Source organism: Sapajus apella, unplaced genomic scaffold (assembly GCF_009761245.1).
Source record: "Sapajus apella isolate SASKATOON/1434 unplaced genomic scaffold, GSC_monkey_1.0 scaffold77, whole genome shotgun sequence".
Taxonomy (NCBI): domain Eukaryota; kingdom Metazoa; phylum Chordata; class Mammalia; order Primates; family Cebidae; genus Sapajus; species Sapajus apella.
The window spans coordinates 4952412-4978622 of record NW_022437017.1 but is presented as its reverse complement, the minus strand read 5'-3'; the positions used below and the strand labels follow the sequence as shown (position 1 = coordinate 4978622).

Here is a 26211-nt window from a genome sequence, read left to right as displayed (position 1 = left end):
AAAAAAAAAAAATTAGCTGGGTGTGGTGGCACATGCCTGTAATCCCAGCCACTCGGGAGGCTGAGGCAGGAGGATCACTTGAGTCCAGGAGTTCCAGATCAGCCTGAGCAGCAAATCGAGAAATTTTTCTACAAAAATTTAAAAAAATTAGCCGGCTGTGGTCATGTGTGCCTGTAGTCCCAGCTACTTGGGAGCCTGAAGGGGGAGGGTCTCTTGAGCACAGGAATTAGAGGGTGCAGTGAGCTATGATTGTGCCACTCCACTCCAACCTTGGTGACAGAGCAAGACCTGGTCTCTTAAAAAAAAAAACAACAAAAGTAGGCCGGGCGCAGCGGCTCACGTCTGTAATCCCGCACTTTGGGAGGCCAAGGTGGACAGATCACAAGGTCAGGAATCCAAGAGCAGCCTGACCAATATGGCGGAACCCCGTCTCTACTAAAAATATGAAAATTAGCTGGGCATGGTGGCATGTGTCTGTAGTCCCAGCTACTTGGGAGGCTGAGGCAGGAGAATAATTTGAACCCGGGAGGCAGAGGTTGCAGTAAGCCAAGATTGCGCCACTGTGCTCTACCCTGGGAGACAGAGTGAGACTCCACCTCAAAAAAAAAAAAAAAAGCATGGTGGTGTGCACCTGTGGTCCCAGCTACTCCGTAGGATGAGGTGGGAGGATCATCTGACCTGGGAGTTTGAGGCTGCAGTGAGCCATGGTTATACCACTGCACTCTAGCTGGGGATGGGGATAGAGTGAGAACCCAGTCTCAAAAACCAAAACCCAAACCAAAACCAACAAAATCATATACATGTAGGTGCATACATATTAGTCAGCTATTGCCACATGACGAGTTACCCCTGCCAAAGCTTGACAGCTTAACACAACACACATTCATCATCTCACCCATGTTCTGAGCATCAGGAACTCAGGAGCAGCTTAGCCAGGTGTTCCTGTGATTCAGTGTTTCAAGTATGAGTCTAAGATTCAGGATTCAGGTACTGGGATCCAGTGGTTCCAGCGGAGGGATTCACAAAGCTTGGACTATCCAGGGAATGCACCTGGTAGATTTGCAGCGGGATGTTGGCCAGGACAGCAAGATCCTCTTCCAAGGTCATACATGGCTATTGGCTGAGTTCCTCACCGCATGGTCCTGTCCATAAGGCTGCTCATGCCGTGACCACTGGCTTCCTTCAGAGCAAATGTTATGGGAAAGAGAGACAGAGAGAGAGCATATAACCCATAATCAAGATGGTAGCTACAGTGTTTTTTGTTTGTTTGTTTGTTTTTGTTCTTTGTTTTTGGCGACGGAGTATTGCTCTGTTGCCCAGGCTAGAGTGCACTGGCGCGATCTTGGCTCACTGCAACCTCCACTTCCCGGGTTCAAGTGATTCTCCTGCCTGAGCCTCCCCAGTAGCTGGAATTACAAGTGTGTCCTGCCATGCCAGGCTAATTTTTGTATTTGTAGTACAGACATGTTAGTCAGTCTGGTCTTGAACTCCTGACCTCAGGTGATCCACCTGCCTTGGTCTCCCGAAGTGCTGGGATTACAGCCACTGTGAGCCTTTTTTTTTTTTTTTTTGAGATGGAGTTTCGCTTTAGCCCAGGCTGGAGTGAAGTGTTGCAATCTCGGCTCACTGCAACCTCTGCCCCCTGGGTTCAAGCAGTTCTTCTGCCTCAGCCTCCTGAGTAGCTGGGATTATAGGCAGCTGCCACCACCCCCAGCTAAGTTTTGTATTTTTAGTAGAGACAGGGTTTTGCCATGTTGGCCAGGCTGGTCTCGAACTCCTGATCTCAGGCAATTCACCTGCCTTGGCTTCCCAAAGTGCTAGGATTACAGGCGTGAGCCACCTGCGCTGGCCTTTTTTTTCTTTTTTCTTTTTCTTTTTGAGACTGAGTCTTGCTCTGTTGCCCAGACTGGAGTGCAGTGGCATGATCTCGGCTCACTACAACCTCTGCCTCCCTGCAACCTCCACCTTCCGGGTTCAAGTGATTCTCCTGCCTCAGCCTCTGGAGTAGCTGAGATTGCAGGCATGCACCACCAAGCCCAGCTAATTTTTGTATTTTTAGTAGAGACAGGGTTTCACCATGTTCGCCAGGCTGGTCTCGAACTCCTGACCTCAACTGATCTGCCTGCCTCGACCTCCCCAAGCGCTGGGATTACAGGAGTGATTCACCGCACCCGGCCTACGGTGTCTTTTATAATGAACTCTTGTAAGTGATGTAGGATCACTTCTATTGTACTCTTTTGGTCGGAGAAACCCACCCTGGTACACATGAAAGGGGTTACACAAAAGTGTGAATTCTATCAAAATATATATTTTTAACACCTCTGCTGGCAGGAAGAGAAGTGTGAATTTTTTTTTTTTTTTTTTTTTAATTTGAGGCAGATCTTGGCTCACTGCAACCTCTGCCTCCCAGGTTCAAGTGATTCTCCTGCCTCAGCCTCCCGAGTAGCTGGGATTACAGGAGTGCTCCATCATGCCCAGCTAATTTTTATATCTTTAGGAGAGACAGAGTTTTGCCATCTTGCCCAGGCTGGTTTCAAACTCCTGGCCTCAAGAGATCCTCCCGCCTCAACCTCCCAAAGTGCTGGGATTACTTATAGGTGAGAGCCACCCCACCCACACTGAATTTCCTATTTTTTTCCTACAATGAATTTAAATTGCTCATTGCGGGTTCAACTGTGTCCCCCAAGAAGATGTGTTCAGGCCCTAACCCCTGTAACCTGTGAATGTGACCTTATTTGGAAATACAGTCTTTGCAGATATAATCAAGTTAAAATGAGGTTACACTGGATTGGCGGGGGGCACCAATCTGATGACTGCTGTCCTTACAAGAGATAGAATTTGCACTTTGAGAGGCTGAGGTGGGCAGATCACTTGAGGTCAGAAGTTCGAGACCAGCCAGGCCAACATGGTGAAATCCCATCTCTACTAAAAATACACAGATTAGCCAGGCGTGGTAGTGTGCACCTGTAGTCCCAGCTACTCTGGAGGCTGAGGCAGGAAGATCACTTGAACCTGGGAAACGGAGGCTGCAGTGAGCCGAGATCGTGTCACTGCACTCCAACCTGGGTGGCAGAGTGAGATTCGATTTCAAAAAAAAAAAAAAAGGATGGAAATTTGGGCAGAGAGACACAAATACATGTATACATGTGAGGGAGAATACAGCATGAAGATAGGCAGGCGACAGACCAGTGGGTCTGTCATGAGCCTGGGCAATATGCTGAGATCCCCTTTCCACAAAAAAAGAAATAATAATTATAATTAGACCTGGCATGGTGGTTTACACCTGTCATCCCAGCACTTTGGGAGGCCGAGGTGGGCAGATCACCTGAGGTCAGGAGTTCAAGACCAGCCTGGCCAACATGGCAAAACCATGTCTCTACTAAAAATGCAAAAATTAGCCGGGCGTGGTGGCGCACCTGTAATCCCAGCTACTCAGGAGGCTGAGGCAGGAGAGTCACTTGAACCCGGGAGGCAGAGGTTGCACTGAGCCAAAATCACACCATTGCACTCCAACCTGGGTGACAGGGTGAGACTCCATCTCAAAAATAAATAAGCAAGCCAGCCAGGCATGGTGGCACACGCCTGTGGTCCTAGCTGCTTGGGAGGCTGAGGTGGGAGAATTGCTTGAACCTGGGAGGCAGAGGTTGCAGTGAGCTGAGATTGTGCCACTGCATGTTAGCTGGGCATGGTGGTACATGTCTGTAGTCCTAGCCACTTGGGAGGCTGAGGTGGGAGGACCACTTGAACCCAGGAGGCGTAGGCTGCAGTGAGCCAAGATGTGACACTGCATTCCAGCCTGGGCAACGGAGTGAGACCCTGTCTCAATTAAAAATATATATATATATTAGGCTGGGTGTGGTGGCTTACGCCTATAATCCTAGCACTTTGGGAGGCCAAGGCAGGTGGATCACCTGAGGTCAGGAGTTCGAGACCAGCCTAGCCAATATGGAGAAACTCCGTCTCTACTAAAAATACAAAATTAGTCAAATGTGGTGGCGCGTGCCTGTAATCCCAGCTACTTGGGAGGCTGAGGCAGGAGAATTGCTTGAAACTGGGAGCTGGAGGTTGCGGTGAGTTGAGATTGCACCATTGTACTCCAGCCTGGGCAACATGAGTGAAACTCCATTAAAAAAAAATTTTAGCTGGACATAGCGGTGCAGGTGCCTGTGGTCCCTGTGGTCCCAGGTACTCGGGAGGCTGAGGTGGGAGGATTGCTTAAGCCCAGGAATTGGAGGCTGCAGTCAGCTATGATTACACCACTGCCCTTTAACCTGGGCTGCAGAGCGTGTTACACACACACACACAATTATTTTAAGCCACCCCGTTTGTGATAATTTAGTCTGGCAGCTTTAAGAAATGGATATACTGGTGTAATTTGAAAAAAAAACAACAACAAAATTTAGGAGTTATAAACATGGACAGCCTCCCCTGCTCCCATTTTATAGATGTGGAAACTAAGGCTCAACAAGGGAATCATCCGGCTCTTGGAACTGTGTGTGTTGGGAAGCATCCCCTTGTCTCTTCCTTAGGGGTAAGCTAAGGTGGTCCCATGCCCACTCACCCCCTTTTCAGTAAAAACCACAATAAAAGAGCTTAGAAAATTTATTCCTTTTGTTCTTTTCCCTTGAAATGACACACACAGGCAGGGAGGTGGGGCGAGGTGGAAGTGGAAGGAGGTGGAAGCGTGCTGAAGTCCTCCAGCCCCTCCCCAAATCCCAGTTCCCCTTTCCATGTCCTTCCATGGGGTCTCCCGATTAGCCTAAGCTCAGAATCCAACTATGAAGTGCAGAATGTATGGGCATGGGGAGGGGACTCTGCTCCTCTCTCTGGTAGAAAAATAGATCTGGAACGAATTCGGGGATTTGGCGGGGTTTTTTGTTTTTTGCATCATTGGGTGTTTGGGTTTAGGGAAGGGTGGTCTTTGCCGATTTGCTCCTGGCTTTCCACTCTGAAAACCTGGGGAGGGGCTGGCAGTGCTGGGGTGGGGATGCCCCTTCATGTGTCCCTGGCCTTAGACTGTCTCCTTGCCAGCCCCCAGGAGTGAGTGACTGGGCCCTCTGGAGGGACACAGCTCTGGGAATATTCGCCTGGAAAGTGGAAAAGGGATAGAAGATGCTGTCACGTGTGGGGATGCAGGGAGCGGGGTGGTTCGAGGGAACAGTTTCCCCACAGGACCAGGCCAGGGGAGCGGGGCGGCCATGCAGAGACAGTGGGGTGAGGGGGAATCCAGCATCCGTGCAGGCTGCAGCAGGTGCATCTCTGCCTGGTGATAAGCTATATCAGGACCTGGGACCAATCCCCTAGAGTTTTCTGGAGCCAGGACCTGGGCTTCCTCCCCAGCCGGCTCCCTTGACCACTCAATTTCATGTCATGAGAAGCTGGCTCTGGGCTCCAGTGTGCAGGGGATGTGGGATGCTGTGATTGGGCTGCCAGGATCTAGACTTGGAGCCTGAACATTTGGGATCGGCGTCCGGAGGATTTGGATCAGAAACCAGGGGTTAAGGGCTTGGGATTCAGTGCCTTTGAATATCAGGGTCTGCCTTCAGTAGATGAGGTTTCAACATCGAGGGACTGGCTGGAGGGACGGGGGATCTAGAATCTGGAATCCAGCAGCTGCAGTTGCCAGGATCCACTTGCTGTGCTCCTGGGGCTCCCACACTTGCTTTAGGAGCCAGAATCCGGTGGGTGGGGGCTTGGGAATCTGGGACCTAGTGGCTGGGGTGGAAGGTACAATGCTTGAAATGGAGGGATCTGGCAGTCAGAGCAGAAGGATCTGAGACCCAGTGTCAAGGTAAAAAACAAAACAAAACGATGCAGGAATCCAGTGGATGGGGTGAAGGGATCTGGGATCCAGTGATGGGGGCCCCAGGATCTAGGCATTGTGATTGTCAGGATCCGGTGGCTGAGGTTTGTTGACGTCCAGAATTCAGCGGCTGAGCTTGGAGATCCAGGGCTCAAGGCATGGGGATCTGGGGTTGGGGATCTAGGATCCAGCGTTTCATGAGGACACTGGATCTGGGCCTGAGGGAGCTGTGGTCTGGGTGCTGAGGTACAGGGAATTCGTGCTCCTGTGGTTGGGGTGTTGGGATCCATTCACTGATTTGTGCGGGATCCAGTGGTTAAGACGTGGAGGTCCAGGACCCAGTAGAGGAACAGGGAAACGTGGGATCCACCTTGCGATGTGGGGCTGCAGGATCCAGTGATTTCGGGGATGGGGATTAAGGGCTGGGGTGTGGATAATCTTGGACCTTGTGGTTAGGGTGGCAGACTTGAGTTGCTTAAGTATGGGATCCACAGTTATGGTTACAGGGGGATCTGGGATCTGGAGTTAGGGTATTGGGATCTACTGGCTGAGGACGGGGATGCCATGACCCAGTGGTTGGGCCATACGAGTCTAGGATCCAGGATCTGGGTGCTGGGATTTCGTGGCCAAAGAGTGGGGATCCTGTGGTTGGATCATCAGTCTCCAGTGGCTGAGGTGTGGGGGACGTCATGACTGGGGTGAGGGATCGGGGCGAGGGGCTCCGGGTCCCTCACCTGGACGTGACCCCCAAGGCCTGCTTCATGTTCTCGTAGACCACATAGGAGATGCTCACAGCTGGAATAACCTTCATGAAGTTGGGGGCGATGCCCCTGTAGAGGCCCCGCATGCCCTCCTGGGACAGGATGTGACGTAGCAGAGCCAGCATGGACAGCTGGGGGCCGCCCTCGATGGAGGCTGGGAGGGGGCGGGGGGGGCCAGGTAAGGCCAGCGTTCCCCTTTCACTTCCCCCTCCGGCCCCCCAGGGTTGGGTCAGGTGGTGTCATTGCCGCAGGAGGGAAGGACATTAGACTAACAGTGGGACCTACCACTCAGACTCAAGACCTGTATTGACCTTGGAAATGGCTGCTCACCTTTTTACCCCAGGTTTGGGGACAATTAGAAATGGAGCAGGTATGGGTGTCCCTGGTGGGAGAGGACAGAGCCAGGTTCCCTCCCTTTTTTCCCAGTTGACTCCTACTCATCCTCCCATCCCCTATCCCTATCCCAGAGCCAGCTCTCCAGGGGAGCCCTCCTTGATGCTCCAGTCTAAGTCAGGCTCCTCCCTGCCCCCCACCCGGTCTTTTTATTTTCTTTTGAGACGGAGTTTTGCTTCTTCATTGCACCCCAGACTGGATGTGCACCCCAGTGGCACGATCCTGGCTCACTGCAACCTCTGCCTCCCGGGTTCAAGTGATTCTCCTGCCTCAGCCTCCCGAGTAGCTGGGATTACAGGTGCCTGCCACCATGCCCAGCTGATTTTTGTATTTTTGGTAGAGACAGGGTTTTGCCATGTTGGTCAGGCTAGTCTTGAACTCCTGACCTCTGGTGATCCACCTGCCTTGGGATCCCAAGATGCTGGATGACAGGTGTAAGCCACTGCACCTGGCCTCCACCCACATTTTTGAGACAGGGTCTCCCTCTGTCACCCAGGCTGGAGTGCAGTGGCATAAGCATAGCTCACTGCAGCTTCAAACACCTGGGCTCAAGCAATGCTCTGGCCTCAGCTTCCCACGTAGCTGGGACTACAGGTGTGTATACCACCACACTTGGCTTTTTTATTTCTTCTTCTTCTTTTTTTTTTAAAGACGGGGTCTTGCTATATTGCTCAGGCTGGTCTCAAACTCCTGGCCTCAAACAATCCTTCCTCATTGGTCTCCCAAAGTGCTGGGATTACAGATGCGAGCCACGGTGCCCAGCCTTCTCCCCTTTATACAACCCTAAATCAATACTTAATTCCAGAATGATTTATTTGGCATCTTCCTTCCTCTCCAGCCTGTGAGCTCTATAAGGGTGAGGACCGTGTCCATTTTGTGCACTGACACGTCCCCAGTGAAAGTCAGAAAACACAAACACTAAAATTCCCAAGAAAATTCTCAAAACAGATTCAGGGAGAATGGGAGGGTAGTAGCGGAGGAAACAGAGGGGAAATAATTCATTAAAAAATACAGACAAAAACAATAACCAGACTGGCCCTGACTGCTCCCAACCCCTGCTCCTAGCCTCCCGCTCCCAGTAACACAGGCTTGCAAATTAGAGCTCAAGTTACCAGCCTGGAAAGGCTAGACTTTTGCCAGCAACGGCATCCCAGCTAACTCTGCAAGGGATCTCTTCTGGTACTCTGTGCACCTATTTTCCTCATTAATCCTCAGCTCCATGAAAGTAAAGGACTCCCATTTCAATGTCACAAATGAGGAAACTGAGGCCCAGAGAAGACCATCCAAATCCAGGAGGGTCCCAGCCCAGGGCTCTACCTGGGAGGAGCTGGGGCCCAAGTGATGAGACCACCCCCCACCCCATCCTCCCACCCAGGCCTCACCTTGTGCCTGCATACGGGTCCGGACCAGGGCCAGGGGGTAACTGGCTATCTGGCCGCAGGTGCTGGATATGGTACCGCAGGCCAGGAGCACGAGGATGCCCGGGTCGGCTGAGTCATGGCTGTACTGCTGAAGCCACCAGTTCTTCAGGGTCTGGAGTGGAGAAGGGAGTAGGGAAGTTTGGGGTGGGTGACACCAGGTCCCTGGCTTTGAAGGCCTTGCTGGCCACTTCTGAATCCCATAATGGCTGCTACTAGCTGAGGATTTCACACTTCCCAGGGGCTGGTCCAGCCCTTTCCCTGCGTCCCCTCACCAAGTCCTCACCTGGACACTCTCTGGTAGGTGGAATATGAGTCCCCGGTACTGACCATGCCCTAATCTCGGAACCTGTGCGTATGTTACCCAAGATGCAACAAAGGACTTTCTTTGCAGATGGGATTCAGTTAAGCATTTTGAGATGAGGAGATTATTTTGGATTATCTGAGTGGCCCAATGTCATCACAAGGGTCCTTCTTTTCTTTTTTAAAATTATTTTTCTTTTTTATAGAGTCTTATTACGTTGCCTAGGCGGGTCTCGAACTCCTGGGCTCAAGCGATCCTCCCGCCTTAGCCTCCTGAAGTGCTGGGATTACAGGCATGAGCCCCCATGCCTGGCACAAAGGTCCCCTCCCCCCTTTTTTTTGGAGATAAAGTTTCACTTTTGTTGCCCAGGCTGATGTGCAATGGCACAATCTTGGCTGACTGCAACGTCCGCCTTCCGGGTAAGTGATTCTCCTGCCTCAGCCTGTGCCACCACGCCTGGGTAATTTTATTTTTTTTGAGATGGAGTCTCGCCCTGTCACCCAGGCTGGAGTGCAGTGGCGTGATCCTGGCTCACTGCAACCTCCATCTCCTGGGTTCAAGTGATTCTCTTGCCTCAGCCTCCCAAGTAGCTGGGACTGCAGGCGTGTGCCACCACGCCTGGCTAATTTTTTGTATGTTTAGTAGAGACGGGGGGTTTCCCCATGTTAGCCAAGATGGTCTTGATCTCCTGACCTCGTGATCTGCCCCCCTTTGCCTCCCAAAGTGCTGGAATTACAGGCATGAGTCACTGTGCCCAAAACAAGGGCCCTTCTAAGAGTTAGAAAAGTAGGTGTAAAGACAGAAGCACAAGCGAGAGAGAATTTGGAAGATGCTAGGCTGCTGGCTTTGAAGATGGAAGAGACCACAAGCCAAGGGGTGCAGGTGGCCTCTATAAGCTTTTTGAAGGCCAAGAAACATTTCCTTCTGGAGCCTCCACAAGGACCACAGCCCTGCCAATATCTCGATTTTATAAAGCGCAGTAAAATTCCCATTTTTGATTTCTGACCTCTAGAAGTGTAAGATAATACATTTGTGTTGCTTTAAGACAATAAGTTTATAACTTGTTTGCTTCCAGAGGGGCAAGGAAAACATTAAAAACAACAACGGCAACAAAAGGCTGGGCATGGTGGCTCACGCTGGTAATCCCAGCACTTTGGGAGGCCGAGGCAAGAGGATCATTTCAGCCCAGGGGCCCAAGACCTGCCTGGGCAACATAGCAAGACTCTGTCTCTACAAAAGCAAGCAAACAAAGCAACCTGGATGTGATGGTGTATGCCTGTGGTCCCAGCTACTCAGGAGGCTGGGGTGGGAGGATTGCTTGAATCCAGGAATTCAAGGCTGCTGTGAGCTGTGATGCACTCCAGCCTGGGTGACAAGCGTGAGACTCAGTGTCCCCCCACCCCCCAAAAAAAGCTGGGTCTCGTGGCGCACACCTGTAATCCCAACACTTTGGGAGGCAGGGGCAGGTGAATCACTTAAGGTCAGGAGTTCAAGACCAGCCTGGCCAACATGGTGAAACCCCGTCTCTACTAAAAATACAAATATTAGCCAGGCATGGTGGCAGGCACCTGTAATCCCAGCTACTCAGGAAGCTGAAGCAGTAGAATCGCCTGAACCCAGGAGGTGGAGGTTGCAGTGAGGCAAGATTGCGCCACTGCACTCCAGCCTGGGCAACAAGAGCAAGACTGTATCTCAAATAAACAACAACAAAAACCCTTTCCAAGGACAGTGCCTGTGGCAAATGCTGTGGGTGCACCACCTTCGTCCCTTCCCACTCCAGTTCAGACCTGCTCACTTCTTACTGCCAGCATCTACCTGAAGATTTTGCTTGTGGACTTTCTCTGAACCCAGGCCAGCCTACTCTGACCACTTAGGAATGGACAGGAAGCGCTGGGTAATTACCCATCTCCAGATGCAACCTTCAAACAACTTGGTGTATCAATACCTCAGCTCCCTCACCTCTCTGGTGCAGTATGTCTTATGCTGCCTCCCAGAGGTCTCCAGAGGGCTGGAGCTCCATATGCTAGGAATGGTAACTTGCTTGATAACATACTGTTATGTTGAATCATGTCCCCCTTTGTGTGTGGGCGGGCAGGTTGATGACCTAACCCCCAGTACTGTAGAAGGTGACCTTCTGGCCAGGCACAGTGGCTCACACCTGTAATCCCAGCAGTTTGGGAGGCTGAGGCAGGCAGATCATGAGGTCAGGAGTTTGAGACCAGTCTGACCAACATGGTGAAATCCGTCTCTACTAAAAATACAAAAATTAGCCAAGCATGGTGGCACACACCTGTAATCCCAGCTCCTCAGGAGGCTGAGGCAGGAGAATTGCTTGAACTCAGGAGGCAGAGGCTGTAGTGAGCCAAGAAAGCGCCACTGCACTCCAGCTGAGGTGACTGAGACTCCATCTTAAAAAAAAAAAAAAAAAAAAAGGTGACCTTCTTTGGAAATCGAATCTTTGCAGATACAATTAGTTAAGAGGAGTAGGGTGGTAAAGTAGACCCGTGGTCCAGTATGACTGGTTTCCATAGAGGAGAAAAGACACAAAGCCAGAGACACACACAGAGAAAGACAGCCAAATGACAGCAGAGGTAGAGATTTGAGTGAATGTATCTACAAGCCAAAGAATGCTCAGGGCTGCTGGGAACAAGCAGAAACTGAAAGGAAGGAAGGAAGCATTCTCTCCTGTAAGTTTGAGAGGGAGTATGGCTCTGCTGACACCTTGATTTTACACTCTGGCCTCCAGAACTGAGAGACAGTACCTTTCTGTTGTCTGAAGCCAAAAGAAAGAATAACTTCCTGTTGTTTTAAGTTTGTGATACTTTGTTACAGCAGTCCTAGGAAACTAACATCCTCATCCTGTATCTATGGACGCCCTGTCTGATTACCTCCCCAATAAATCACTTGCCCTCACTGCCCAGTTTCCAGGTCTGTTTTGGAAGGATCTCAAACTAAGACCAAAACTATTATTATTGAGACAGTGTCTCGCTCCGTCATCCAGGCTGGAGTGCAGTGGCGCAATCTCAGCTCACAGCAACCTCTGCCTCCTGGGCTCAGGTGATCCTCCCACCTCGGCCTCCCAAGTAACCAGGATTACAGGTGTGCACTACCACATCCAGCTGGTTATTATTATCAGTTTTTGAGACAAAATCTCAACTCTTTTTGGCGAGACTGGAGTGCAATGGCATGATCTCGGCTCACCGCAACCTCTACCTCCCAGGTTCAAGTGATTCTCCTGCCTCAGCCTCCCCAGTAGCTGGGATTACAGGTATGCACCACCTCGATCAGCTCATGTTGTATTTTTGGTAGAGATGGGGTTTCTCCATGTTGGTCACACCGGTCTCGAACTTCTGATATCAGGTGAGCTACCTGCCTTGGCCTCCCAAAGTGCTGGCATTACAGGCATGAGCCATCGCGCCTGGCCTATTATTGTTTTTTGAGACAGAGTCTCATTCTGTCGTCCAGGCTGGAGTGCAATGGCACTATCTTGGCTCACTGCAACCTCCGCCTCCCGGGTTCAAGCAATTCTCCTGCATCAGCCTCCTGAATAGCTGGTATTACAGGCGTGTGCAACCAAGCTCAGCTAATTTTTTGCTTTTTTTTTTTTTTTGGTGGTTGTTGTTGAGATGGAGTCTTGCTTTGTTGCCAGGCTGGAGTACAGTGGCGCAATCTCGACTCACTGCAACTTCTGCCTCCCGGGTTCAAGTGATTCTCCTGCCTCACCCTCCCGAGTAGCTGGGACTATAGGCTCACACCACCATGCCGGCTAATTTTTTGTATTTTAGTGGAGATGGGGTTTCACCATGTTGGCCAGGATGGTCTCGATCACCTGACCTCGTGAGCTGCCCACCTCAGCCTCCCAAAGTGCTGGGATTACAGGTGTGAGCCACCACGCCTGGCCATTTTTTGCATTTTTCTTTTCTTTTCTTTTTTTTTTTTTGAAACAGAGTCTTGCTCTGTTGCCCATGCTGGAGTGCGGTGGCATGATCTTGGCTCACTGCAACCTCTGCCTCCTGGGTTCAAGTGATTCTCCTGCCTCAGCCTCCCATGTAGCTGGGATTGCAGGCGCATACCACCATGTGTGGCTGATTTTTTTTTTTGAGACAGAGTCTCCCTCTGTCACCAGGCTGGAGTGCAGTGGTGCAATCTTGGCTTACTGCAACCTCTGCCTCCTGGGTTCAAGCGATTCTCCTGCTCAGCCTCCCAGGTAGCTGGGACTACAGGAGCAAGCCACCACGCTGCCCAGCTAATTTTTGTATGCTTAGTAGAGACAGGGTTTCACCATGTTGGCCAGGATGGACTCGATCTCTTGACCTCATTATTCACCCACCCTGGCCTCCCAAAGTAGTGGGATTACAGGTGTGAGCCATTGCGCCTGGCCTGATTTTTATATTTTTAGTAGAGATGGGGTTTCACCATGCTGGCCAAGATGGTCTCCAACTCCTGATCTCAAATGATCTGCTGCCTTGGACTTCCAAAGTGCTGGGATTACAGGTGTAATCCCAGCCACCATGCCTGGCCGTATTATCTCTATTTTATAGAAAAGAATCTGAGGCTCAGGGGAAATGAATTGCCCAAAGCTACAAAATAAATGTGAGAACCAACATTCACAGCTGCATGTGAATCTAGAACTGTGCACTTGAAGACTTTATGGTGGCTAATCCCTTCTGAAGACTTCTGCCAAGGCGATTGTATGAACAAGGCCTCCTTTGCCTTGTGGCTGGGAGAGGCTTGTGTTTCCTTTCCTGTGCCAAACCTAATCCACTGGAAACTGCTGCCTGAAACTGGAATTGTGTTGAGAGAGACTCAGTGCTGTGATGGATTAGTAATGCCGAGCCCAGGTGCAGACCGGATAAAATAAGCAAGGACTTACCATTATTGCCTTTGCAATTTTAGAAGCCTCCTTTTGGGTCTAGAACAGTATTTGCCAAATAGATGTTTAACGGGTTATTAAAAGCAATCTGTTGAAAAGAAGTTCAAAAGATGGCTGGGCGCGGTGGCTCACACCTGTAATCCCAGCACTTTGGGAGGCCAAAGCGGGTGGATCACCTGAGGTCAGGAGTTCAAGACCAGCCTGGCCAACATGGCGAAACCCTGTCTCCACTAAAAATACAAAAATTAGCCAGGTGTGATGGTGTGCACCTGTAATCCCAGCTACTCGGGAGGACGAGGCAGAATTTTGCTTAAATCCAGGAGGCAGAGGTTGGAGTGAGCTGAGATTGTACCACTGCACTCCAGCCTGGGTGACAGAGTGAGACTGTCTCAAAAAAAGGAAAAAAAAAAAAAAACACATAAAACAGTTTTAAAGACTAGATTACTATGGCCAGCCCTGGGCTAAAAACAAAAAAAGTGAAATCACTTTACTGAGGGACTTCTCAGAGCATTCAAGGGACAAACACACAGATTCTGAAACTCTAAGAGGGTGCAGGGTTTCTAAAACCTCTTAGATGTCTAAAGTCCATTTTTGGGTGAAGAGTGTATTAAATAAGGTTATATCTTCCTTCCTTTTCTTTTTTGAGATGGGGTCTTGCTCTGTTGCTGAAGCTGGAGAGTTCACTGATGTGATCACAGTTCACTGCAGCCTCTGCCTACTGGGCTCAAGCTACGCTCCCCTCTCAGCCTCCTGAGTAGCTGGGACTACAGGCGTGCACCACCACACCTGGCTAATTTTTAAATGTTTTTGTAGAGATTGAGCTCAAACTCCTGGGCTCAAGCAGTCCTCCTGCCTTGGCCTCCCAAAGTCCTGGGATTACAGGCACAAACCACTGCACACAACTTCATCTTATTTCTACTCACAACTCTGTTTAAATTTTTTTGAGACAGAGTTTTTTGCTCTGCCACCCAGGCTGGAGTTCAGTGGTAAGATTTCGGCTCACTGTAACCTCCGCACCCTGCCCTGGGTTCAAGCAATTCTCCTGCCTCAGCACCCTGAGCAGCTAGGATTATAGGTGCCTGCCACTGTGCCCAGCTAATTTTTGTATTTTTAGTAGAGATGGGGTTTTACCATGTTGGCCAGGCTGGTCTTGAACTCCTGACCTCAGGTGATCCATCTGCCTTGGCTACAGCTGTGAGCCGCCGCACCCAGCCTCTTCTCATGACTCTTAATGGCTTCCTATTGCACTTGGAAGAGCCTGTCTCCTGCCCTGATCAGTTCCCCCCAGCTACCTAAGACTTCCACTCCTCCAAAAGGCCAAATTTGTTCCTGCTTCCAGACCTGGGCAGTAGGTTTGTGCACACTGCCTTGTGATAATATGCCTAACCCATGTCTTCAGTGTCACCTACTTGGAGGCATTCCTCAACCACCCTCCCGCCCACTGTTACTGAAGATGACAAATCCTGTTTTGTGATATTCCGAGAGCTTTTCTAGGAGCTGCAACTCTCTTATTTGCTGGTTGATTGCCTGCCTTGTTTATGGGAATGGCCATTCCAGGGTGGCAGGGACCGTGATGGTGTCATTCGACTCAACATCTATAACAATCCACACAGTACCTAGCACAAAGCAGATGCTCAGGAAATAGTCACTAAGCGAATGAGTGAAAAACCAAATGAAGAAACAAATGAGCCGGGCATGGTGGCTCACGCCTGTAATCCCGGCATTTGGGAGGCTGAGGTGGGTGGATCACGAGGTCAAGAGATCGAGACCATCCTGGCCAACATGGTGAAACTCCATTTGTACTAAAAATACAAAAATTAGCTGGGTGTGGTGGCACATGCCTGTAGTCCCAGCTACTTGGGAGGCTGAGGCAGAATTGCTTGAACCCAGGAGGCGGAGGTTACAGTGAGCTCCAGTGCAGTGAGTGACACTGCACTCCAGCCTGGTGACAAAGCGAGACTCTATCTCAAAAAAAAAAGAAAAAAGGAACAATATGAACGAGTGAGCAACAGTCTTGTCTCATTTGATCATCTGGATGTTGGGTGATGGGGAGGTCAGGTAGGGATGGCATGAACAGTATTAGATCAGAATCAGCTACATAATTTGCAGGATCCCGTGCAAAATGTAAAAGGGTGGGCGTCCCTTGTGCAAAAATTATTGGCCAGGCACGGTGGCTCATGCCTATTATCCCAGCGCTTTGGAAGGCTGAGGTGGGGGGATCACCTAAGGTCAGGAGTTTGAGATCAGTCCAGGCAACATGGCGAAACCCGTCTCTACTAAACACATAAAAATTAGGCAGGCATGGTCATGGTCACTTGTAATCCCAGCTACTGGGGAGGCTGAGGCAGGAGGATCCCTTGAACCTGGGAGGTGCAGGCTGGAGTGAGCCAAGATCGTGCCACTGCACTGTAGTTTGGGTAACAGAGCAAGAGTCTTTCTCGCAATAAAGAAAAAATTAAGAATTTCAGCCGGGCGCGGTGGCTCAAGCCTGTAATCCCAGCACTTTGGGAGGCCGAGGCGGGTGGATCATGAGGTCAAGAGATTGAGACCATCCTGGTCAACACGGTGAAACCCCGTCTCTACTAAAAATACAAAAAATTAGCTGGGCATGGTGGTGCGTGCCTGTAATCCCAGCTACTCAGGAGGCTGAGGCAGGAGAATTGCCTGAACCCAGGAGGCGGAGGTTGTGGTGAGCCGAGATCGCGCCATTGCACTCCAGCCTGGGTAACAAGAGCGAAACTCCGTCTCAAAAAAAAAAAAAAAAAAAAAAAAGAATTTCAGGCCTGGTGGGGTGGCTCACGCCTATAATCCCAGCACTTTGGGAGGCCAAGGCAGGTGAATCACTTAAGGTCAGGAGTTTGAGGCCAGCCTAGCCAACATGGTGAAACCCCATCTCTATTAAAAACACAAAAATTAGCCGGGCATGGTGGTGCACACCTATAATCCCAGCTACTCAGGAGGCTGAGGCAGGAGAATCACTTGAACCTGGGAGGTGGAGGTTGCAGTGAGCCGAGATTGTGCCACTGCACTCCAGCCTGGGCAAAAAGAGTGAGACTCCATCTCAAATAATAATATAATAATAATAATTTCAATACGGCAGCAGCAGAGCATTAAACCAAGCATAGGGCCCTTCTGAGCATTGGGTCCTTTTGTGACTTCACGGGTCACATGCCCATGAAGCAGGCCCTGCCTCGCATACAAAGGTTTTGGGAAGAACACTTGGGGACAACCAGGACCATCCTAATTGGGGGGACCTGGCGATCCCACCAGGAGAAGGTAGAAGCAACAGATGTGGCCTCTGGAAGAGGAACAGCAAGAACTCTCTGCATCTGCCTCTGCAGACAAAGGTCTCATGATGCCGATGATTAGGTGTGGTTGTTATGGTAACAGCAGATGCTCAAATGGGCAGGCCCTGAAGATGACATTGGCTTAGTGGCATAGGCTGGGTACGATACATGTTTCGGAGAAATCGGATAAGTCGGATGTCTTTGAGACTCATCTTTGCCTGCTTTTTTCTTTTTTTGAGATGGAGTTTCTCTCTTGTTGCCCAGGCTGGAGTGCAATGGCATGATCTCAGCTCACTGCAACCTCTGCCTCCCGAGTTCAAGTGATTCTCCACTGGGAGAATCAGCTTCCCCAAGTAGCTGGGATTATAGGTGCAGGCCACCACACCCAGCTAATTTTGTTTAGTAGAGATGGGGTTTCTCCATGTTGGTCAGGCTGGTCTTGAACTCCTGACCTCAGGTGATCCGCCCACCTCAGCCTCCCAAAGTGCTGGGATTACAGGTGTGAGCCATCATGCTTTGCCTCTTTTTTTTGAGGAGTCTCGCTCTGTTGCCCAGGCTGGAGCGCAATAGCACGATGTGGGCTCACTGTAACCTCCGCCTCCCAGGCTCAAGCAATTCTCGTGCCTCAGCCTCCTGAGTAGCTGGGCTTACAAGCACACACCACCACTCCCTGCTAATTTTTGTCATCTCTGCCTGCTCTTCTGGTTCTCTCAGCTAGAGTGATCCCTGACTTTCAGGTAACCCTGTAAGGCTGAACTGCTCATCAAAGCCAAGTAGAGAAATGGGAGTCCCATACCCCTAAGGCTTCCCCAGGATTCCCATGCCCAAGGTGCTCCTCACCTCATGTCTGTCTTTCTCTAGCTATAGGAGATCAACTGAGCCAGCCCCAGGGAAAGGAGAAGGGGTGTTCTGTGGACATATCCCAGAGGGGAGCAGGGAGGGAGGGGCGGGCTGCCCACAGACCTCATAGACGGCCAGGTCGATGCCCGCGTAGGGGATGATTCCCAGCACGTTGGGCAGGTAGCCGCGGTAGAAGGCACGGGGCCCCTCCCTCTCCAGGATCCGCCTGGCACAGTCGAGCAGCCCCTTGTACTGGCCTGTCCGGCGCAAGGTCAGCCTCGTCTTCAGTACCTGGGGAGAACCTGGTTATCCCTGGAAAAGCTGCCCCCACCCAATCGCTACATCCAGGAATGAAGACACCTAGAAATAGCTACTCCTGGAAGCAGATACCCTGAGAACAACTGAATTTTAAAAACCACCTACTCCAGAATCTTCTGCCATCCCCAAATCTCTATACCTAGAAATAGTTACAGCTACCGAAGTGCATGCATGTGGCACCACCAGAAACTGTCTCCTGGTATCTTTCTTTTATTTTTTGGTTATTTCTGTTTGTTTCTTTTTGTTTGTTTTTTTGAGACAAAGTCTCATTCTATTGCCCAGGCTGGAGTGCAGCTGCGAAATCTTGGCCTACCACAACCTGTGTCTCCTGGGTTCAAGCGATTCTCATGCCTCAGCCTCCCAAGTAGCTAGGAATACAGGCTCCTGCCACCACACCCGGCTAATTTTTGTATTTTAGTAGAGATGGAGCTTTACCATGTTGGCCAGGCTGGTCTCAAACTCCTGACCTCAGGTGATCCACCTGCCTCAGCCTCCCAAAGTGCTGGGATGACAGGCGTAAGCCCCCACGCCCAGGCTTTTGGTTATTTTTGTAGAGATGCGGGCTCAGGCTGGGCGCAGTGGGTGGCTCACGCCTGTAATCCCAGCACTTTGGGAGGCCGAGGCGGGTGGATCACGAGGTCAAGACATCGAGACTGTGGTGAAACCCTGTCTCAATAAAAAAAAATTAAATTAAATTAAAAAAAAAAGAGATGGAGGCTTGCTATGTTGTCCATGCTGGTCTCAGACTCCTGGGCTCAAGCGATCCTCCCACCTCCAGCTCCCAAAGGGCTGGGCTTACAGGCATGAGCCATCATGCCCAGACCCCAAGTATCTTATTCCTTTCTTCCTTCATAACAGAAACTGTAACTTTCATTAAGCACATAGCCACTAGAAATAAAGACTACATTTCCCAGGGACCCTGGGTATGTGGCTATGTCACTACATCCTAGCCAAAGAAAGAGAAGGAAGAGAAAGAGATACGTATAAGGTTCAGAAAGCATCCTTAAGGCCGGGCGCGGTGGCTCACGCCTGTAATCCCAGCACTTTGGGAGGCCGAGGCGGGTGGATCACGAGGTCAAGAGATCGAGACCATCCTGGTCAACATGGTGAAACCCCGTCTCTACTAAAAATACAAAAAATGAGCTGGGCTTGGTGGTGCGTGCCTGTAATCCCAGCTACTCAGGAGGCTGAGACAGGAGAATTGCCTGAACCCAGGAGGCGGAGGTTGCGGTGAGCCGAGATCGCGCCATTGCACTCCAGCCTGGGTAACAAGAGCGAAACTCCATCTCAAAAAAAAAAAAAAAAAAAAAAAAAAAAGAAAGCATCCTTAGAAGTGAGGAGGTGTTTCCTCTTTTGTCACTTCTTCCTTCTTGGCTGGAGTGTGGAATGTGATGAAGGGAGCCCAAGCAGCCACATTGGTCCATGAGGTTATGTAACAAGATAGACAGAAGGACCTTGAATCTCTGACACTCTGAAGCTACCATCCCAGGCCTGAAATGCTCCTCTCTAGACTTTGTTGACATAATTTAAGGTTTGTTTTTTTTTTTTCTTTTTTTTTTAAACAGAGTCTTGCTCTCTCGCCCAGGCTGAGTGCAGTGACAGGATCTTGACTCACTTCAACCTCTGCCTCCCAGGTTCAAGCCATTCTCCTGCCTCAGCTTCCTGTGTAGCTGGGATTATAGGTGCCCACCACTATGCCAGCTAATTTTTGTATTTTTAGTAGAGATGGTGTTTCACCATGTTGGTCAGTCTGGTTTCAAACTCGTGACCTCAGGTGATCCACCTGAGGCCTCCCAAAGTGCTGGGATTATAGGCATGAGATACCACGCCTGGCTGACATGATTTAAGTTTTCTGTCACTTTCAGAATCCAGACAATATGCTGTATAACCTGAAACCTGAAATAATTTATCTGAAAACACGTAGCTAGGACACACTGTCCTTAGAAGAGGCATATTCATAAACAGCTGGCTTTCATGACTACCATCCAAACAGGGGTAACTGATACTACCTTTCCCAAAAATTATATCTCAGTTGTAATACCCAGACAGGCACACATGAAATAGCATTACTCTGATGAGCTATACTCCAAACCAGAGAGAGACAAAGGTATAATCCCAATGCATATCATGAAATGTGAGATGGGTACAGCAGGCCCCCCCACCCTGCCATGGGGCCTCTGCTGGGGTCCCTGCTTCTCACCTCCATGGGGTAAATGATGGTTTGGGCTGTGGCACCAGCCAGGGAGCCAGCCACGAAGCGCTCCTGCACATGCAGCGTCTCCTGCTGCCCCAGGATGGCCCGCTTGATCTGAGGCGGGGAGACACAGGGATGGTTAGGACTGTCGGGGTTGAGACTTCCTTGCATTCCACTGTTCTCCTGGTTCCACAGAACTGGTCTGCTGTGGGCATTCATGCAGGGGAGCAGATGCCCAATCCTGGGGACCTGTGTTCAACCCAAACCCCCAAGCCAATCCATAAATCTTTATGTACAGCCCAGTCTTCCCTGTGCCAAGCACACTCCTCCCTGTACCTGCCCTCACCTGCTCATAGGCCATGAACTTGATAGCTGACTCAGGGGCAATCTTGAGGACATTAATACCATTGCCACGCCACAGGGAGCGGACACCCCCCTCGAGGACCATGCTTCGAAGGCCCCCCAGGATGTTCAGCCGGTTCGTCTTTGAGGCATGGACCTGAATGGGGAGACAACAGCTTGGAGGTCCCCTCTAAGGTGTCAGGCCTGGGGGCAGGGGCAGGTCTCTCCGGGGCCCCTCACCTGCATGAAGACCTTGAGGCGGTCCAGAGGGGCTGTGCCTGTCCGTGACACAGCACCTGCCACTGCGCCAGCCACCAGTTGCTTCCACCACATGCCCGTCAGCTTCTCCTGCTTTGAGAACTCATCCGGCACTGTCAGGCATTCGCCAATGTCCAGGACCTGAGGATACAGGTGCTGCAGATGTCATGCCACGACAGGGATGGGGAGATGTGACTCAGTCCTAAATAGGGGAGTCTCCTCATGAATCCCAGGATACTGTGGAATCTGCCAGTGGCTCTTGCTTGGAGACCCCAGAAGAGTCCTGCTGGGTCCTACCAGGTGTCACCAAAGCATCTAACCTCGCAGCCTCCTTATAAGATTCTAACATCCCTCTTGGAAACTACTACCAAATCCCACCCAAGGATCTGCCAGATCCCACTAAAGGATCCTATTCAAGTATCTGCGACATAAAGATCCCTCCAGGCTGGGTGCAGTAGCTTACACCTTTAGTCCCAGCACTTTGGGAGTCCAAGATGGGACAATCCCTTGAGGCCAGTAGTTCAAGACCAGCCTGGGCAACATAGCAAGACCCCATCTCTACAAAAATTAGCTGGGCATGTGTCTATACTCCCAGCTATTCAGGAGGCGAAGGTGGGAGGATTGCTTGAGCCCAGGAGTTCGAAGCTGCTCTGATCACAACATTGCATTTCAGCCTGGGCAACAGAGTAAGACCCTGTCTCTAACAGAAAAAGATCCCTCCACGGCAAACGAGATTCTACTGAAGGATCTCACTCAAGGGTCTTCCACATAAGGATTCCAGAAGATCCCTCCAGGGCCATACAAGATATTCCCAGGCACCACCCATGTAAGGACTCCAGCAGATCCTTTGGGAGCCACCAGATCTCAGAGGGATCTCCTCCAAAGCAAATCCCCTTGCAGGAATCGTCTCCCTTCTAGAGTACAGAATTTCCAGCCAGGGTCCCCATGAATCCTCTGGGGTTGGAATCTCTGGATTTCCAAAGAGGTTCTCACCAGATCTCACATATGGATCCCCCTCCAGATGCCATCAGATCCCACCGGATGCACTGCTCATAGATGGTTCACCCAGGAACCAGGGGTCTAGAGCAAACCCCCACGACCCTCTCTAGTGGCTCCCACTGGATCCTCTGAAGACCGTGGTTTTTGAACAATTCTGTTCAGCAGTAGAATCATTTATCCAGGCAGAGAACCCAGCAGAAGGGAGCTGTGTGGGTGGAGGGTGGGAGGCCTGGCACCCCATCTGGTGAGCTCTTTCTTCCCTGTACCCGCAACCCCCACACGTTGTCCCCAGAGGCCCCATGTAAGTCTCAAGGGCTGCGCTCCAGACAGCAGAGATATCCCCAACAGGACCCTTGAACCCCAAGTGGGGGAAAAGAGGAACAGATCCTCATTCCTCAGCTGTTGCCAGGGCCTTCTCCTTCTGAGAGTCCTGGCCCAGCTCATCCAAGCCCTAGGAGACTGGAGCAAGGCCTGACCTGGGGAAGAGGACACAGCCTTCAGCCTGGGAAAGCTACCCCACCTCACCGTGGAATGCTTCCAGAAATACAGCACGTCCTCCACATTTTCCAGCGAATGCAACAGGAAGTGGTCTCGCCATTCTTGCCAGTCAATGGTCATTGTGCCGTCTCGGTCCATGCTGGGGGGAGGAGGGGAAGGTAGAAGGTGGGGGAGGACAGGCTCAGCGCCTGGGGGTGGGCTAGGCTGGGGTGAGGTTCTGCTAGGTTTTGTAGTTTGGGAGGTTCAATTCCTCATAGCAACCCTATTGGAGATGTCACAGCATTACCCTCATTTTCTAGAGGGGGAAACTGAGGCTCAGAGAGGCAACTGGTCCCAGATCTGTCTGGCTTCAACTTGAATTTTTCTTTTCCTTTTTTTTTTTTTTTTTTCTAGACAGAGACTCACTCCGTCACCCAGGCTAGAATGCCTTGGCATGATCTTGGCTCAATGCAACCTCTGCCTCCTAGGTTCAAGGAATTCTTGTGCCTCAGCCTCCTAAGTAGCTGGAATTATAGGCATGCGCCACCACACCTGGCCAGTTTTTGTTAGTAAAGACGGGGTTTCACCATGTTGGCCAAGCTGGTCTTAAACTCCTGGCCTCAAGTGATCCGCCCGCCTTGGCCTCCCAAAGTGCTGGGATTACAGACAGGAGCCCCTGCACCCAGCCAGATCCATCTGACTTCAAAGCCCCAACCTCTATCCTCCTTGGGACTGAGTCTGAAGCCCAGAAGACAGAGATGGCCGAGGGGTCACTGCATCCTGAGTTACCTGAGATTCCAGATCCCCAGTGACTCACCTGTGTAGAATTTTCTCCGCCTGCTCCAGTGAGATGGAAATGCCGAGAGCTCGGAAACTCTGTTGGATCTCAGAGACATCAATGTGACCTGCGGAGTGGGGAGGAGGTGGGGAGGATGTACGTGTGGGGACCCCCGGGGAACCCCAGGACCAAGGATCAGAACAGCTTGGAATGGAGGTGGTCTAGCAAGATCAGGGGCTCCAGAAACCCAGGAAGAGGTTTGCGGCAGGGCTGTGGGGGGATCCCTGACTCGCTGACTGAGAGGTGGAACTGGGAAATATTTGGGGGAGGGGGCTTTTTTTTTTTTTTTTTGAGACAGAGTCTCCCTCTGTCACCAGGCTGGAGTGTAATGGCATGATCTCGGCTGACTGCAACCTCTGCCTCCCGGGTTCAAGCGATTCTCCTGCCTCAGCCTCTGAAGGAGCTGGGACTACAGGTGTGCACCACGCCCAGCTAATTTTTGTGTTTTTGGTAGAGATGGGGTTTCACCACGTTGGTCAGGACGGTCTCGATCTCCTGACCTTGTGATCCGCCCATCTCGGCCTCCCAAAGTGCTGGGATTATAGGCATGAGCCACCTCACCCGGCCTGGAGGGGGCTTCTTTGTTCTGTGAATGAACAAAGGAAGGAAGGAAGGAAGGAAGGAAGAAGGAAGGAAGGAAGGAAGGAAGGAAGGAAGGAAGGAAGGAAGGAAGGAAGGAAGGAATCCAGGGGTAATTGTAGAGGTCTCTAGGCCACAGGAGATCAAGAGGCAATATCCACAACCTAGATGCTGCTGTGAGAGGATCTCTGTCCAATAGAGGTCAGTATGGGGTATCCTTGCCCCCTAGAAAAATCTAAAGGTAATTACGGGGTCCTGCCTCACAAGGGAAAGGAGGTGGGATGGGCTGGCTGGGCCTTGAACCACCTAGCTGGAGGGTGAGGAGCGCTCCTGAAATAGCCTGTGAGTCATCGGGGAGAAGCGGCCCTCCCCCTCTCCTCCTAGTGCTGCCAGTTCTAACCCCACTGATGTCTCTAGGGCCCCCACAGTCCCATCCCTCGGGGCCTGCAGGCAGGCCGCCTGACCTTACCGTCCTGGTTCCGGTCAAGACTGTGAAACATGAGCAGCAGGCGCTGTTCCCGCTCTTGCAAATAGTGGGAAAATTCCTCCAGGTCCAGCCCACCATCTGGGTCAGCATCACCCTCAGAGGAGATACCCTGGCAGAGGGAAAGGGGACAGAGGTGGCTCCAGGAACCTGCTCCTGATCTGGAGACGACGCAAGTCACCTTATGCCTTTGGAGCCCAGAGCCCCCAGCGCCTTGAAGAAGGGGAGAGAAGACATCATCTCCTCCTCCTTCAATCAGCTTACTTCTCAGCCATATGTCTACGCAGTGGGTATGAGTGATAGTTTTCCTGGTGAGAAAACTGAGGCTCGGCAAGGTCAAGCCACTAGTTCAAGGTCACAGCACTGGGAAATGGTAACCTTGCATTCTCTCTAAAGCCTGTCCTCTCAGCTGTCTCTCTCTTGCTTTTATTTTTTAAGTTACCCCATTCCTGTTGAATCCAGCTGCCTCTTAAAAAACCCTGTCCACCTGGGGGTCCCAGGAGTTCGCTTTAGAACTGGGCGATGTGGGGCAGGAGAGAAGCAAGCAGAGTGGCCGGGGCCTTGGTTTTGCTCATCTGGGAAGTGGGAGTTTGGACTGGTCTCAGGGATGCTGTGGTTGGTTTAGGGCCACCTGGGGCTACAGGTGTGGGGAAGGCCTGCAAGATGGAGGTGGGGGTGGGGGGTAAGTCTTTGCCTTGATAGGTACATTCCCAGCTGCGGGTGACCACAGATAGGATTGGCTCTCTGGCTGGGGCAGCCTGGGACAGTGAACCAGTCCTGTGAAAGAGCCCATGAAAGGGCAGACCAGGAAATGTAAACAGAGAAGGGGCAGCGGAAGGCCAGGGCAGTAGGTGCCCGCAGGAGGATGGAGGGTGTGTCTCCTGGAGGTGGAAGCAGGGCACCTCTTGGGCGGTGCAGGCCGGAGGACAGTGTCCCAGGCAGTGGGCAGGGAAGCGCCCCCATCTCTTCCCAGGCAGACGCCCCTTACCCCTGGGAAGGGGATGAGGATCGGGTGTTGACTGTGGAACTGCAGGCTTGGGGCCTCAGCGGCCCTATCTTTAGCGACCCCGTTATGCCAGACACGAGTGGGTAGGGGGAAGGAGACGGAGACACAGGTAGGTAATCCCTAGGGTGACCGGGCGCGGGCGGGGCCGGGAAGTGGGGGTGCCCTGGGGAAGGGGGTACCTGTTGGGCGCCGGGGTCTGGGTTGCCCCCGCCCAGCCTGGCCAGCCCCTGGCGCAACTCGTGCACGTCCACGCGGCCATCCTTGTTACTGTCCAGCTCCTCGAACAGGCGACCCCAGCGCTGCCGCCGCTCCGCGTCGCCCGGGCTCCCCCGCATGGCGCCCGCCCGGGGGGGAGGGGAGGCCCGGCAGCGGCGGCCTCAGCGGGGGCTTCGCGGCTCCCCCTCCCCCCCGGGACCCCGCAGGGTCCGCTCCCGCGGCCGCCGGGTCCGCAGCCTCCAAGCAGCCCGCTCGGCTCTGGCGCTCGCGGGAGGTGGCGACTGCAAGCCGTCGCCGCCGGCGCCAGAACTTGCGTCTCCTCCCCCGACCCGCTTTGGGGGGGGGACCGAGGGCGGAGCTGGAGGCGTTGGGAGGGAATGTCTGGGATGCTCTGGCATTGCACAGCCGAGGGAGCGCCGGAGTTCCTTCTGGGAAGAGGGGCTAGGGAGCTCAGTGGTCTCGGGGGTGCCTCAGTTTACCCTTTCCCCCTTTACCCAAGGGGGCGAGGTAGAGCGCTGTCGGGGATTGGGTTTTATAATCCCCTTCCACTTGACCGCCCCCCCCCCCCCGCCACTAATCTTCAGGAATTCAAGTTCTCGCTTTTCCCAGACGCACGCAAGAACCCTGCACCATCTCGCTCTCTCTCGGCCCGCCCGCGCCTGGCACCTTCCCCGCTCCGCTGCAGAAACAGATCAAGGCGCGGTTCGCTCCCACCGTCCCTTCCTCCCGCTAGCGCGCCTCCTTTCTCGGTCCCACTCGGACTGGGAACCAGAAGATCAATATGCGGCGCGGCTGCAAAGTCGGCTTCCGATTGGCCAGCG

General features: G+C 51.9%; 1 protein-coding gene across 7 annotated transcripts; it reads right to left on the bottom strand.

The window, feature by feature from the left end:
- Window positions 1-782: 782 nt before the first annotated feature.
- On the bottom strand, window positions 783-26074 carry SLC25A23 (solute carrier family 25 member 23). 7 transcript variants are annotated; one of them, XM_032252083.1, is made up of 11 exons: window positions 25354-26074; window positions 24154-24280; window positions 23085-23172; window positions 22316-22427; window positions 20774-20932; window positions 20538-20690; window positions 20198-20305; window positions 17803-17970; window positions 8340-8490; window positions 6538-6718; window positions 1144-1180 (listed from the first exon to the last, which is right to left on the bottom strand). In XM_032252083.1, the coding sequence occupies exons 1-11, from the start codon at window positions 25507-25509 to the stop codon at window positions 1159-1161; spliced, it is 1425 nt and encodes a 474-aa protein (XP_032107974.1). In that variant the 5' UTR covers window positions 25510-26074; the 3' UTR covers window positions 1144-1158. The 7 variants fall into 7 exon arrangements, with proteins under 7 accessions (XP_032107978.1, XP_032107974.1, XP_032107973.1 ...); XM_032252082.1 differs by lacking the exon at window positions 1144-1180 and adding an exon at window positions 4587-6096 and having other exon boundaries at window positions 24154-24329; XM_032252081.1 differs by lacking the exon at window positions 1144-1180 and adding an exon at window positions 4587-6096.
- Between the last annotated feature and the right edge of the window lie 137 nt (window positions 26075-26211).